The 16,168-nt window shown below is 44.1% G+C and overlaps 1 protein-coding gene across 2 annotated transcripts in view; it reads left to right on the top strand.

The window, feature by feature from the left end:
* znf423 (zinc finger protein 423) overlaps positions 1-16,168 on the top strand; it is a 139,729-nt gene that overhangs the window by 53,832 nt on the left and 69,729 nt on the right. For both annotated transcript variants that reach the window (XM_079346867.1, XM_079346868.1), the window contains exons 4-16: positions 7,869-8,046; positions 8,920-9,044; positions 9,791-9,872; positions 9,971-10,046; positions 10,303-10,583; positions 10,678-10,961; positions 11,097-11,477; positions 11,613-11,794; positions 12,447-12,986; positions 13,098-13,248; positions 13,497-14,057; positions 14,137-14,321; positions 14,867-15,285. In XM_079346867.1, coding sequence (XP_079202993.1) covers positions 7,869-8,046; positions 8,920-9,044; positions 9,791-9,872; positions 9,971-10,046; positions 10,303-10,583; positions 10,678-10,961; positions 11,097-11,477; positions 11,613-11,794; positions 12,447-12,986; positions 13,098-13,248; positions 13,497-14,057; positions 14,137-14,321; positions 14,867-15,285 — 3,445 coding nt within the window. The remainder of the gene's footprint in view (positions 1-7,868; positions 8,047-8,919; positions 9,045-9,790; positions 9,873-9,970; positions 10,047-10,302; positions 10,584-10,677; positions 10,962-11,096; positions 11,478-11,612; positions 11,795-12,446; positions 12,987-13,097; positions 13,249-13,496; positions 14,058-14,136; positions 14,322-14,866; positions 15,286-16,168) is intronic.

The following is a 16,168-nucleotide window of genomic DNA, read 5'->3' as shown; positions in this document are numbered from 1 at the left end:
GAAAAATAACTTAAAACAAACCTCTCTCTCTCTCTCTCTCTCTCTCTCTCTCTCTCTCTCTCTCTCTCTCTCTCTCTCTCTCTCTCTCTCTCTCTCTCTCTCTCTCTCTCTCTCTCTCTCTCTCTCTCTCTCTCTCTCTCTCTCTCTCTCTCTCTCTCTCTCTCTCTCTCTCTCTCGTGCATGCGCAAACAATGGCGATAATATGCAGATTGGAGAAAAAAAGATCTGCAATAATATTTGGGGTACTGTGACTGTATGGGCAACCAACCTGAGAATGGTGTATGTGGGAAACACAGGCCCACTTGTACGCCCATTTGAAAACTCAAAATCGCAATTAATCTGGAGGGAAAAGAACACAGAAGATTGAAGTTCTACTTTTATATTTTATGTGCCAAATGTCATCGCTAATGAGTTACAAGAATGAAAAGAAATAACTGATATGATAATAATAATAATGATATAAATAATAATAAATTGTTTATATGAAAATAGACTACAGTCTTATCTATCATTGAGGGTCAACATTGTTAAAATGCAGCCATGTCTATCATGTTACAGCAGCACCTGTTTCATCGAACATCGAGTAATCACGGCCATCGACCTCATCTGTTTGACATTATTATGTAGCCTAACTACTTTCAACTTCATTCAAATTCCCATGACACACTTTTCAATTACCAGTCCAACCAATCATCTGCTAGTTATGAATTCTTTCTACTTGATTGGTGGAAGCCTCAGATATCTAAAAGCCGTGTGTTCTTTGAGTCTATGAATGGACTTCATAATTCAGTGACCTGCACTGACCTTCAGCGCTGAGCTGTTGTTTGCCGTACTGTTTGTGTGTTCTCCACTGATGTTTGTGGACAGTATACTTCTGTTTTCTGTGTCGCAGGGACAAACTTGTCATCTGCCAGCTCACTGTCCACCCACCCCCATCCTTAGCCCCCTGCCCCTAACCTTCTGCCCTCAAACACACACACACAAACACACACTGCCCATATGGAGCAGTTGGCGCCCAAAAGCGTCCAAAGCAGCCGGACCCATTCCCAGGGCAGAAGGTGAGGGTCCCCACAGCCTGCTTAGTGTGTGTGTGTGTGTGTGTGTGTGTGTGTGTGTGTGTGTGTGTGTGTGCTCGTGTGTGTGGGTCCAACCATCCAGTCCTCAAGGGCTTCACTCCCGGACAGACTGTTGTATCGTCCTTTCTGTCTGTCCTCGCTGTGGTACTTTTGTCTATGATTTTGCCTTGAATGTGTTTGCGTGTGTTGTCCCAACAGACTGTGTCCCACGTGAGCTAAAGGACAGCAGCAGAGGACTGTGGGTCCTCCAAGCGTAGGCCAGCGTTTCAGCCATGTGCATATGTGTGAACTGCTGCACCTACAGTCGTTAAAATCTCCTAATGAGTGGCTTCATTTAACAGATGAAAGTCTGTTCATGCTAATTTCACAAAAGAAAAGACAAAAATGAGAATAGTTAACGAGTCTAAGGGAAGACAACTACTGCTTGAACACACGTGAATGCAGCGTCTGCAGGTAAACAATGTCATTGGTAAGTTTGACCATCGCTGTGTTAGCATCACCAGCCTTCACTTCTCCTTGCATGTTAAATTAGCCTCTGCTGGTTACCAAACACTTCGCTCAGGTACTTCGCTCAGGTCCAGTGGTTACACGCCAGTTTAACCCGACACAGCCAACACACAACTTTGATTCTATTTTCTATATCAAAATACTGCCAAATCGTTTCACGCTACAGGACGCCATTTGCCAGCGTGCAGCATTAACCGTAGCTACAGCCTTGGTTCGTGGTATGTGGCTGTGATACAGCTTAACACACAACTTTCGACCGGCAGAAGTCCCAAAATAATAATTAGGACAACAGTCGGATTCTGAATTCTTAAAAACAGGTAGTTTCAACCAAACAGTGTGACCGCTCAAATAGAAGTTATTGTGCAATTCACCAAGTTGTGTCTGGCTTATGGTATACCATGGTAGGTCATCATAGAGTTAGGTAGGAATCATACACCATGTGTGTTGTTTTCATGATGGAGTTCTGTTTAAAGTCCAGGAGAGGAACACCTCTCTTATATCAAATAAAAGTAATGCGCTGTCTTTGAACCCCCTCTGCCCTGACAGGATGGTGTGAGGAGTCTTAATAAAACCAGTCATAGTATTTACCAGAGAAGTTCAACTTTGGATCCAAACAGTTTTTTGCCTAAATGACGAGCTGCATGAAACCCAGAAGATGTGAGAGGTGTTATTTTATCCTGCAGGACGTTTTCAACAAACAAAAGAAAAGGGGGAATAGAGTGTGGTCAGGTTGTTGACGTCCACCTCAGCTGAGGACTGCAAATACTAACACTCATTGTGTGACTGTGCTGTTTGTGTAAATGTATGTTTCAGTGTGTTTTAGCAAGAAAATAAGACTGTCAGTGTGTCGGGCTGCCCAGAGTGAACCAAGGGTGGAAGTTGTTTTTCTGCCCCCTATGGTGAGTCTGGGGCTCTGTGTGTGTGTGTGTGTGTGTGTGTCTGCACAGTCCTGGGGCAGCCTGGGGCCATCGGAGGGGGCCTGGGGAGCCGCGGAAGGAGGGATGAGGCAAGAGAGGGATAGAGGGATAGGAGGTCAGCATGGGTCTCACTGGGAAAGGTGCACGTCTGGGCCGATGGCCAAACTGAAAGGTGGAAGGGGGGGGGTTAGAGGGAGAGAGAGAGAAAGAGGCTGGTTTTAGGATTAAAATTTAAGCAGGTAGATGACTTAACCCAAGGTGAACATGTTCATCTCAGGACGAGTTTGAAAGCAGGTTTTTCTGATAGAATAACAGAAGAAAAGAAAGAGAATGAGCTAATGGCAGGTTTGTTTGACATGACCTGTGTGAAAAGGATATTCCATTCTTAATTAGAACGATATAAAAGTTTGAATACAAAGTCTGTTTAAAACCTTTGTTATCGTCTTTAACCAGACACTACCTTAAGCTGGAATACATTTTTTACTAGTAGTTTTAATAGTTAATTAATTGTGTAGCCTTGCAAACGGCTTTGAGTATTATTCATTTCTGATTCTTTTGCATGTAATTGTAGGCAGTTTCAGATCTGAGAGCGGAAACCTTTTTCCTGCTACCAGCTGAGATCCTTTGATTTGATATCAAAGCAGTGGAAATTAGTGACATACATGGATAACATTTCCATCTCGGGCATTTAGCAGATGCTGTTATCCACGGCAAACTAATTGAACTAATGTTCTTGAGAGCTGGTTTCATGTCAGCAAGCCAAGACATTTACTTCATCAGTTTGTCGGTGTACGACTTCATGGCCAAAAGCAGCAGAAAGCTGGACAAACGAGGCTTTATTTCAACTATGCTTTCTGGTCTTTATGTTTAAATGGCTGATAAAGTTGATATTCATTACATTTTAGCGTCTCAAGTTTCTTTTTAAAGTTCCATCTTCTAAACTTTTCTGCTTTGATGTATCTTCCCTCTGTGTGACAGCCATGACAAAGTGACAGGGTTTGGGTAGGGGGGACGAGGACAGGGGAGGCAGAAACATAAAGAGAGACTGATCAGCGTGTGTGTCTCTTCATTAGAGTGTTTCACCAAGGCTGTGTCCTCCACACGTTGCCACACTGACTTGCCTATTAGAGAGACACACGGGGAGTGTGTTAGTTGTTTGCATGCCTGTGTTTGTGTGCGTCTGTCATTTCAGGTACACTTAGGTGGTCCGTTTAGTTCTCTTCTTGTCTTTTCTATTTCGTACCACAGACCCCTGGGTTCTTCTCTCCTCTCTTTCCCTCTTTTCTTGTCTCCCCTTTTAAAGCGCCGTCTCTTCCCTCTCCTCTGGAGTTCAGAGTCTGTCCATCTGGAACGCCTCCCCCCTTCTCCCTCCCACGGTCCCGTCCAGGCCGAGACACAGGGGTGAAGGCCAACACCAGTAGGGGAGAGACTGTCGGAGGGATGGAGGGATGGAGGGAGAGATGTCAGCGCTATAATGAGTAACAACATGAAAGCTGACGGAGGGAGGGAAGGAGCGAGGGAGGGAGGTAGTGGAAGAGAGATGAAGACAGAAGAGTAGAGGGACTGCTGGGGACAGAGGGAGGGATGAAGGATAGAGGGAATGGATGGGAAAGGAAAGGACTGCAGAGTGAGAGATAAAGCGGGAGCGGAGCTGTTGGGGCCCTGTGGTCCTCCACTCCGCTCCTCTCGTTCGTTTTCATTCGCCAGAGAAGAACAGAAAGGAGGAGGAGGAGATGGGGATAGGAACAGCGTGTGTCGGCGTCCGCCTGCTCCTGCCTGTTTCTCTTTCTTTCTCCTACTTTTTCTCCCTTTTTCTTTCCCTCCAGCCCCCCCTCCCTAAACCGTCCGTCCTCCTCATCTTCTCTCGAGGATGCTTCTCTAATTTAACTTTTCATTGAAATTTTCCTCGCACCCCCTCCCCACCCTCCACTTTCTCCCAGTTTGCCATTCGGCCTTGTCTTGCCAGGTCCCCTCGCGACCGACTGACAAAGGCGCCGTTAAAAAGCCGTGTGATCCTCCATTTTAGCGCCAGCCACGCTAGTCAGAGGATTAGGGCTCTTTAATGACGCTAATCTCTCCTCCCCTTCTTTCTCAACAGCCCCCCCCCCCCTCCCCCCAAAAAAGTGATTTCTCCCTCTTGCTCTGACTGAATCCCCCTCTTGTTCATTCTCTCCTCGTCTCTCTGTGTCTCTCCCTCCCACTTCCCCACCTCACAAACTTGACAATGTAACTGACTCACACTGGTGTTTCTTTGATGGTCCACACGTGTCCACACCAGCGCTGTGAAGAAACACTGAGACAAAGTACTTCTCTTACCCAAGCATGTCTCTGAGAGTTTTTCTTTAATTATAACTCACCATTTTGGGTTGAGTGTTTCTTTGTGCTGACAATAAAAGGGACAAAAGGTGAGAGTGCATGTTGAATGTGTTTGAGATGGTTTCAGTTATATTTTAAAGAAGTAAACCCTGTTTGGTCTGGCTGCAGGGAATGGCTAGAATGGCAATTTCTAGATGCACAGTGTTTTCACACCAGTCCTGCTTCACTCAGGTGTCACACTTCTTTTATTGACCTAATGACCTCGCTGTGTTTTGTTGGAAAGCTGTTGGCTAAGTAGCATGAACATCAACATTTTACTGAAAATTATTATTAATATTATTATTTGTGCTTAATTCATTTGATCTTTTACAATGTCAGGCTCTGACTCTGTTCATGCTGGCTCAATGTCTTAATGTTTTGTGGTGAGAAGGAGACCTTGTTTTAATCCCTCCCTTACACATATCCATTAAATATGTCACCATTTTTTAAAATTTTGTAAACACGTCTTTCAGTCCAACAATTATAAATTGTCGAACGTTTCGGATGTGGGATGTTTTTTTGTTGTTGTTTTTTTTGTGAACCAATCAATCAGGACTTCGAGATCCAGAGTTTCTCGGTCGGTCGGAGTGATAAGTTGTGATGTTTTTTTTTTTTTTTTTTTTCAAATATTTAATCCTAATGGATCGAGATTGAGAAGCAAGTAATTGCCCAGATGTTTCAGCGCTATAACATCTGGATGAGATGTACATTTACACATGTATAAAGCGTCATGTCAGTGTCATAATATCAATCAATGTAGTAGCACTTTCAATCTTTTTTTTTATTTTTTATGGACGTACGATTCATCTCGTCCAGCTCTTTTCGTCATGTTTGTTTCTTTGCTTTTTCTTTTTTTCTTTTTCGGTCTTTGGACAGTGTTTTTAATAAACATAACTTGCAGCACTGTAACATCTCAGATCCTTGCACACCTCTAGTTGCTTCTGCTCACTGTGGTAAGAAGGCCTGACTGTTGATAAACAGTATCAGTAACTTGAATGGTACTAGTGAATATTTATGCTCCTCCTCCCTTATATGATACATACTGGACTGTAATGAGGTGACTTGTTTTCTTGTTTCTGATTGGTCTAACGAAGGACATCCTCACTCTTGTTGGATGTCTAAGAATAATTTAACTTTGAATAATGTACATGTTTCAGTTAGTTCAAAACGCTCTTTATCCCTGTAGTCCCTGTTTTTGTTCCTATCTATCTTGCTCATATCGTTTCCACTATTTCTTTTTTCCGATCGATCTTTGTCCTGCACTCTTGTTTTTAATCACTGTGAGCCCTCGCATGACATGCTGTTTGTTTTTCTCCTTCACCACATATCAATACTGCAATTTACTTCTTCATCCTCCTTCCTTCCCTTCTTCATGCTCTCATTTTTTTTCTGTCTCCCTCTGCCCCATCTGTCTCTCTCACTCACTCAGTCGCTCGCTTTCTCTCTCCCTCTTGCCTTGCTGTTAGGCTTCATGTTGATATCTCTATTTCATATATTTTTTTAAGCCTTTTCTATGATTTTTCTTTCTTGCTTCCAGTCAGATTTTATAAGTAATGCTTTTTACATTTTTTTTAACCCACACTCCCCTGCAGAGTTCTATTTGCTCATCGCCGTGCCTACATTTTCTCAGCGATCGATTCATCACAAGAATCTGTTCCACCCCCTCTCTGAGAGCCTCAGTACACAGTAGACCACACACACACACACACACACACACACACACACACACACACACACACACACACACACACACACACACACACACACACACACACACACACTGCAGACACAGAAGATTGTGGCAGGAGTTTGTAGAGGTAAAAAGCAGAGTGTGCTTTGGAGGGGTTTCTAAAATGATCAGGAGAAACTTCCCCCCTGCCCGTGTGTCTGTGTTCATGTAATGGAGTATTGGCTTTGTGATAAATATTGGCGCAAATCAAGTCAGACTTTTTTCTCCCTCTGTGTCATATCCATCTAGTTTCCTTATTTTCTCTCTCGGATTTGTTGCTGGCCGAGTTGATATAGTTATCAGATAAAAGCAAAGAAAACAGCTTCCCCTCTCTCTTCACAACTGCTCTCCCTCCTTTACATTTTTCAGGCAAATGCTAAATGGCCTTACTGTGCTTCACAGAGCACACAAAGAGGTGCAGAACAATATCAAGCATTATTCAGCCGCTCTTTTGTCGCCTTGAACCCACTCTGAAGTGTCTATTATTAAAGGAGTCCTGGCCTTTTTGTCGCCTCTGTGCCAGACTGCACAGGAGGGGGAAAAAAAAGAGGGAGACAGGAAAAAAGGAAAGGAGCGATGCATAATCTCCTATGTATGACAGATAAAGGGAGTGAATATCGCCATCTTTCCGCTCTGCTCTCCACATCTCCTAATCGCTTTTCCGACGTTTCAATCTGCCAAGGCCCTAATGAAAATATGATGAGGCGGATCTATGGTCCTCGGGGACGGATGGAGGGATGGGAGGGGAGGGGAGGTGAGGCGAGGGATGGAACGAGGGATGGCTGCAGAGGGAGGATGAAGGGAGAGAAAATACACTCTGTCCTTATTTCTGGGCTCCGTCGGGGATACATAGTTCTTGGAGCTTTCTATTTAGATGTTGCTGCTGCTGGAGTGTCTCTCTCTCTCTTCCTATTCATTCTCTCTCTTTATCTCTGCCATCCTCATTTTCCGTTCGTCAGTGTGTGTGTGTGTGTGTGTGTGTGTGTGTGTAACCAGGATAAATGTGTTTATTTTTTTGTTTATATCCTCTTTTTCTCATTTGAACTCCCACAGGGTGGCTCCCTCGCCTCCTACCTTCCAAGAAAGATGTAACTTCTTCATAATCATTCTAATGCTCCCTGTCTTACTCCCACTTTTTTCTGTCTGTGCTCGCCTGTCTCTTCTTCTTTTCTTTTCTTTTTTTTTATAAATCCTGCAGCTGTGTGCAAAATGTTTGTGTGTGGCTTGCTACAGATGGATCAATGCATTTTTAAAAATGTCTGTTTCTGTGTCCCTCTCTGTCAGATGGTGATGATGACGCAGCGGGGCTGTCCTGGGTGCCTTCCTCGCCCTCCAGTAAAGATGTGGCATCGCCCTCGCAGATGCCAGACGGATGCTGTGACCTCGGCATGGCCACTGGCGGGGAGGAGGAAGGAGGCGCCGGTCTGCCGTACCCCTGCCAGTTCTGTGACAAGTCCTTCAGGTATAAAGCTCACATGACACATGGTGTGTTAGAGACATCAACACCAGTGTCATATTTGGCTGTTTAGTTGCATCTTCATATCCCACTCATGAATATCAATGTGTACATGAATAAACAGTACTTTCCATATCACCATGGCAACATAGACCACTCAGGCAAACAGTGAAAAGAATGAGGTGAATACATTTCTCACTTACCTCTCCAGGGACTAACTCAAGACCCATTTTAAGAACAGCTGTCACATACACCATAAAGTCATCATCATAGTTCTTTATTTCCATCTTTTCCCCGCATGTCCTCTTATCTGTCTCCCTGTCATGAAGCTGAATGGAGTCGTGTAGTTATATTAAAAAGAAGCTCACCTCAGAAACTTAAAGCTCTGTGAGGAACTTTGGTCGGGTGTTGATGTCGGCGACCTTTGTGGACAAATCTCGACCTCCTAGCTGTTTGCTTATTTTGTTCTGTACGTACAAAAGAAAATCACATCAAATTTTTTTTTTTTTAACAGTCAAATGGATCACTTATCGTGAATTGGCCTGAATTGTAAAAAAGAGGCACGCATTAAAAATGACAACAGTATGAATGAAATCTTTGTTTTTGTAGTTTCAGGGTAACCATGTTTCTGTCAGGAATTATCATGGCAAAGCAGAAACCAGCAGTCGCCATCATCACAGTCACCTATTAAAGAACATTTTATTTTATCATACAATAATCATGTCTTATATTATTCGTGGTGACATACTTTTTTTATATAGTTATGATATATTTAGTTTTGTCTCTTTTGTCAAATACTTAAGTGCCAATGAAACTGTTGATCCTTTTAATCTTGGCTGTTTTATCTTGATTATTCGTTTTCCTCTTGACCTTCCGCAGCCGCCTGAGCTACCTGAAGCGCCACGAGCAGATCCACAGCGACAAGCTGCCTTTTAAGTGTACCTTCTGCAGCCGCCTGTTCAAACACAAGCGGAGCAGAGACCGCCATGTCAAACTCCACACAGGTAGCTATTTATATCAGGCTTTAAAGGTCCCACATTATGTGCCTACTAAAGTACGTTCACAATCTAATGTTTGAGGAAAGTGTCTGTTTTCATGCACTGCCACTCCATGCAGGTGCCTGTATTTCTAACAATCCCGCAAGAGGAGACAAAAAAAAGGTTGGCCGATCTGCTCTCTTGTAGTTGGTCATTCGGCTTTGTTCTCTGATATATCCCGCCCCTTTTACCCTATTGGGTATGCTACAGTCAGTCCGAGGAGAGCTTGTGCTTGCTGCAATGAGCCAACGGGCTTCGATCAGTGACGTCTTTGTCTTGTGATGTCACTCCACACATTTTCAAGCAGGGGGGGCTCGAGACCTAGCGTTTCATGCGGCTATTGCTACTGCGCACGAAGGAGAAGCCGCGTTTCAGCAGACTTTGAATTTTTTCTAATAGATGTGCCTAAACATAAACAAGACATCTGGAAAACAAAGAGATCATATAAAACCCAAAAAAGCAGAATATGGGACCTTTAAGGCGTGCTCACTATAGTTTTCAAATAACAATTCAATGCTTGTAGACTCTTTTGATAAACGTGTACTTCATTTGGCTGTTTATGAAAGAATGAATGAATGGATTGCAGAACCAGAATGAAGTCAGGAGGTTTTTTTCCCCAATATTGGCACTCCTGTTCACTCCTGTGTTCTGGCTGTCAAAGTTTTGAGATCTATAGTTTGTTTTTAAAATGATCTTTCATAAATCTGATTCAGGAGATAAGAAGTATAGTTGTCAGGAGTGTGAAGCTGCGTTCTCTCGTTCTGATCACCTGAAGATCCACTTGAAGACCCACAGGTATGAGCTTATAATGAACTTAAAATACAAACTTTATGTCGTTTAAAATAAGATGCATTGTAAATTGTAAATTTTGCTTTTCTTATTTAAACATCCAGCTCCAGCAAACCGTTTAAGTGCAGCGTTTGTAAGCGTGGTTTCTCATCCACCTCGTCTCTGCAGAGCCACATGCAGGTAAACATAGGATACATTTACAATTTAACCCTGTTCTCTTTGATACTGTGCTGACTTTCTGAACAAACAAGCAAAACAAGTAACCAAATCAATAATCAACATGAGAAGATGACACAATTAACACGTTTACTTATTGTAATAAGTACACAAGTTGAACAGAAGCAGCAGACCTTTAACTGGTGTAATCTCTCAAATCTTTACTTTAGTTTTTCACAACACAAGCAGCTCAAAATCTTGTCTTTTCTAATTGTTCCAGGCTCACCGCAAGAACCGAGAGCACCTTGCCCTGAGGAGTGAGAGAGATGGTGGGAAGAAGGGAGCAGGAGGAGATGGTGACCTGGAGCCGGACCTGTATATGTGTGATTACTGTGAGGAGACATTCAGCCTTACAGATGAGCTGGAGAAACACGTCCTGACCAGACACCCCCAGCTGTCTGACCGAGCCGACTTGCAGTGCATCCATTGTCCCGAGATCTTTCTCGATGAGCCTTCTCTCCTCACGCATATTGAAACGCAGCATGCTAACCGCAAGCACAAGTACTGCAGAGCTTTGCTTATTCAAAGTTTTCAAACAGCGGATTATATTGTAGTGCAGTGCTGGATTTGTAACAATCTGTTTCTGTGTCCACAGATGTCCTGTGTGCTCAGAACAGTTCCCTTCTGTGGAGGACGTTTACTGCCACCTTGACAGCCATCGCCAGCCTGACTCCTCCATCCACAGCGCTGCTAGTCCTGATCCTGCGCTCGGCAGTGTGGCCTCAATGAGCTCCGCAACTCCAGACTCTAGTGCCAGCCTGGAGAGAGGCTCCACGCCAGACTCGACCCTGAAGCCCGGCCAGGGCAGTGAACGAGGTCGCAGAAGAGGCACCGACAGCGTGGACGACATCGGGATTAGCCTAGGTCATCAAGTTGGAGGTATGGTGCAGTAGTTACAGAATTCCTGATTTGCCCGTCTAGTTACATATCTTGAATTAATAGCCAACATTTTACTTAAAAGTGTACACTACCTTTTAAGTTTTAATGTGGATGTTTATCTGTCGCTCTCTACAGGTGGAGGGGGGAACTGGGGTAAAGTAACATACTCCTGCCCCTACTGCTCCAAGAGAGACTTCCACAGCCTGGCGGTGTTGGAGATCCATTTGAAGACCATCCATGCAGATAAGCCGCAGCAGAGTCATACATGTCACCTCTGCTTGGAAACACTGCCAACCCTCTACAACCTCAACGAACATGTGCGCAAAGCTCACCGTGGCAGTGGGGGAAGTGTTGGGACGGCAGCAGCAACTTTTCCCCTGTTGCAGTTTACCAATGTCACAGCGTTTCACTGTAACTACTGCCCAGACATGTTTGGTGACATCAACTCTCTTCAAGAGCACATCCGAGTGTCGCACTGCCTGCCTGGAGGCATTGTGGCAGGATCCACAACATTAGGTCTGTTGTGAAAGAAAGTTACCCATTCTGATGAATTGAAAATAGCAAAATTGAAGGAACGAAGCAAAGTTACGGTGACTTTTCATGATGTTATTTCAAGGAATCTAACAATGTAACTATATTTCTCAATCTTAGAGGGAAACCATGCCTTCTTCTGCAACCAGTGCTCTATGGGATTCTTGACAGAGACCTCATTGACTGAACATATTCAGCAGACGCACTGCAACTCAGCGACAGGGGGCGGAGCTTCGTCCGGAGGAGCCGTGGCCAAAATGGAGTCCCCTGTACTGCAGTCTGCATCTCAATCTTTCATGGAGGTGAGGATGAACAAACTCTTTATCTTGCCTACTTTCTGAGGCCCACTGCATGAACGACCTTTCAAAGTCTACATTTGTATGGCACTTATAGTCCGAGGTTGTCCTGATGAGCAGAGCGCTGATTCCTGTTTAATTAGGTTAGATTCTTGGAGTCCGTGAAGTGTTAAATGGAGCATGTTGCTCATGTATTTCAAATGAATGATCTTGGTTCATTTTACCGTATGAATGACTTTATGAGCTGAGTCTGCTATTAATGGCTCTGTAGGCACTGCCTCTATGCTGGCCTGGAGTTTCTCCGTTCTTGGTCACATCAGCTGTGCAACAAATTGATGCATATGAAAGATTGTCCACCCAGTTCTTTTTTGTTTGTAACTTTGCTTTATTTGGAATAGACAGTTTTCCTCCAAAGTTATTGTATCTAGTAATGGAGTGATGACTTTAATTTCCCTCGGGATCAATAAAATATCTATCTATATATCTATCCAGCTATCCATCTATCCATCTATCTATCAATCTTTAGTTCCTGACCTGTGTTTTCTTTGTCCTTGTCCTTTGCTTTTTGTCTTCACCTTTTTCTTCAACTGAAGAAGAAGTCAAAACAGTATTTGTACATGTTACTGTTGAAAAAGTAAGAACCATTGTCTGTGCACAGGTTTACTCCTGCCCTTACTGCACCAATTCTCCAATCTTCGGCTCACTCCTCAAGCTCACCAAGCATATAAAGGAGAACCACAAGAACATCCCGTTGGCCAACAACAAACGGCAGGCAAAGGTTGCAGACCTCAGCCCTGCCTCCTCGGATGTAGAGATCTCCTCCCCAAAACGCCACAGACTGGGAGGGGACTCCACACCCTCCATGGGGAGCAACGGGGATTACCCTTGCAACCAGTGTGACCTGCGATTTGCAAGCTTCGAGGGTTTCCAGGCCCACCTAAAATCCCACCTGGAGATGCTGCTGAGGCGCCAGTCCTGCCCTCAGTGCAACAAGGAGGACTTTGAATCGCAGGAAGCATTGCTTCAACATTTAACAGTGCACTACACCACCACATCCACCCAGTATGTGTGTGAGAGCTGTGATAAGCAGTTCTCCTCAGTTGATGACCTGCAGAAACACCTGCTGGACATGCACACATTTGTCCTTTACCACTGCACACTCTGCCAGGAGGTCTTTGACTCCAAGGTCTCCATTCAGGTATTTAAGAAATCCTCCCTCATTTGAAAATAATTGGGTTATGGTTTGTTAAGTTAACATAGTAATAAAACAACCTTCTTTTCTTATTTCCCTCTTCTTTAACACTTTCAGGTACATTTGGCGGTGAAGCATAGCAATGAGAAGAAGCTGTTTCGCTGCACAGCGTGTGCCTGGGACTTCAGGAAGGAGGCGGACCTTCAGCTCCATGTCAAGCATAACCACCTGGGACAGAGGTCAGGCCTTCCAGGGGGGCTTGGGGCAGGTACAGTACACCTTTCCTGTGATCATGGTGCCCAATTTAGTATTCTTTAGGCTTAAATATCTGAGGGAAAAAAAAAAGTTTTATGTATACCTTTCAAAAATATCAAACATTATTTATGAACATTATTTACTAGCAAATTAAAGGATTTCATTAAATTTAAAAATTAAATTGAGTTTTAATGCGACAGCAATCTTGTAGGTTGAACCTAGCTTGACTCTGCAAATCTAAATTTCACATCTGTCCAACAGGACTCAAGCCTCGCAAGTGCATCTTCTGCGGTGAGACATTTGGAACAGAGGTGGAGCTCCAGTGCCACATCACCACGCACAGCAAGAAGTTCACATGTCGCTTCTGTGGCAAAGCTTTCCATGCACTCTCACTGCTGGAGAGACACCTGAGGGAGAAGCACTGCATCTTCGATGGTGGAAACATCACTGGCAATGGAGGTGGTACAGGGAGCAGTGGGAGTCAGAACGGGACGCCCAATGGGCTGGCCACGTCCTCTAAGCGAGGAGGAGGAAGTGGTGGCAATGGAGGTGCAGGAGGCATTGAGAGAGTGGCAACAGTGGCAGCTGCTGAACAAGCTGACCTGCAGAACATGTTGCTAAAGAGTGGAGGGGTTGGAGGAGGAGCCAATCAAGGGGGCGACACAGCCAACAGCCATGAGGCAAGCGGAGGTGAGGAAGAGCTGGACAACTCAGAGCCCATGTATGCCTGTGATATCTGTGGTGCAGCCTACACCATGGAGTCCCTTCTACAGAACCACCGCCTGCGCGACCACAACATTCGACCTGGTGAAGATGACGCCTGTAAGATTTGTTTTTATGTGTGTCTATGTGCCTTACCGTTTAGTAACTGCATACTAAAAAAGAACCTTTTATGTACCAGGTTCTCGAAAGAAGAAGGCCGACTTTATCAAGGGGAACCACAAGTGCAACGTGTGCTCCAGAACATTCTTCTCCGAGAGCGGCCTTCGCGAGCACGCTCAGACACATCGTGGCCCTGCCAAACACTACATGTGTCCCATATGTGGCGAGCGTTTCCCCTCTCTGCTAACTCTCACCGAACACAAGGTACTGTCCCATTTAGTCTTTATTTTGAGTGTCTTTCAGCCTGTTATTAGGAGCTTTATGTGTAGGGAACTAAGAGAGCGCATAACCTCACAGGTATAACAACACAGCCTTCATGTTGTTGTTTTTTTACTTGTTTTACCTTTTAGTTGCTTTCTGTCTACGTACCAGTCTTTTGATGCTGAATCTTCTCTAGCTGCTTTGACTGTTAAATTGTCCTTAGAGAGGCAATTTGTGCTGCTCCATACAACATGAAAAATGTTTGCATATTCAGAAAAAGTATTGTGCAAAGAAATACAGTCAGTTATGACAAGAGCATTATCTGTACGTTTATTTTTCTGTGAAAGTAACAAGGCAAAAGCTGCTGCTTTGGACTGAGAGCGTGCTACAAAGTAAATTTATAATTATTGTATATAACTGGTATCACCACACTGATTTAGGATAAAGACTTTTTCCGTTTCATTAAATACCTCAAAAGTACTTTGATAACTTTATATTTTACGTTTTCATTTATTTTTCTACATTTTGTGTATGTTCTCTCTCTGCAGGTGACCCACAGTAAGAGCCTGGATACAGGAACCTGTCGAATCTGTAAGATGCCGCTGCAGAGCGAGGAGGAGTTTATAGAGCACTGCCAGATGCACCCTGACCTCCGCAACTCCCTCACCGGCTTCCGCTGCGTCGTCTGCATGCAGACGGTCACCTCCACCCTTGAGCTGAAGATCCACGGCACCTTCCACATGCAGAAGCTCTCCACTGGTTCAGGACTTGGAGGAACTGGAGGAGGGAATGGAATTGGAGGCGGAGGGGGAAATGGCTCAGCCTCATCGTCCCCTAATGGGCAGCTTCAGCAGCATAAGCTGTATAAGTGCGCCTTCTGCCTAAAAGAGTTCAAGAACAAAGGGGAGCTAGTGAAGCTGGACGTCAACGGCCTGCCTTATGGCCTCTGTGCCGGCTGCATGAGCAGGTACAGAGATGCTTTTTATTATCAAGCCTCCATGCAGACGAAAAAATGTAAAAGAAAAAAGACGTTTGTTTGTTCCACAGAATTTTCCAGCATTGTAATCTTAATAACATTTTTCTCCTAAACACAATCGCCTTGTTTAAAACAGACCGATAAAAAGCGTTGTCTGCGATAAATCTTTATGAAATTTTGCAACTACTAAAACACAGACAAGAGTATGACGCGTCATATCTCTTCTTCTGTTTTACCTGGGAAATGGTGGAAGATCACAGCGAGAGTGTGCCTTGAAATATAACCCTGCATTCATGTGGTGTCGGACACATCAGAACAACACTGTGATTGAAAGTGTTCTCACAACTCCAAAACTCAGGAAAGAATTAGGTGCCTGACTTGATGTCATATTCGTCATTCCATGGGGGGCAAAATATGTTCATTATTGTAGGGAGACATTCACACATCTTCTTCGTAGTATCCACACTGTTTGTTGCTATGGTTACAACATTCAGACTTTGCAAACTGAAAGCATGTGGACACACTGAAGTCGGACCAGTGACTTTCCTAATTCAGAGACTGGGACCAGCAGGAGGAGCACCTGAATGCAGCATTATTGTAGCTCCTGATAGTCCATTTTGTGGTGGGTGGGGGGCTTGAAAAGTTTTTCATCTATGAAAAGGGGGCTCAGTGGAAACAGTTTGGTAACCACTCAGATTCTTTTGACCACAGTAAAGATGATCTTTTCTCTCAGTCTTTCTTAATATTTTATGTAGAAGCATCCGTTTTTTCAGTCCAAAACGCACTTCTGTAAAGATTATTCTCCACACCATACATGGAAAAAATATACTGGCATTTATTTTGATAGGATGATTTGGATAGAGAAAAGTTGTTT

Source organism: Symphodus melops (assembly GCF_947650265.1).
Source record: "Symphodus melops genome assembly, chromosome: 6".
Taxonomy (NCBI): Eukaryota; Metazoa; Chordata; class Actinopteri; order Labriformes; family Labridae; genus Symphodus; species Symphodus melops.
The sequence above is the reverse complement of the archived record's forward strand: the minus strand, read 5'-3'. Positions and strand labels throughout refer to the sequence as shown.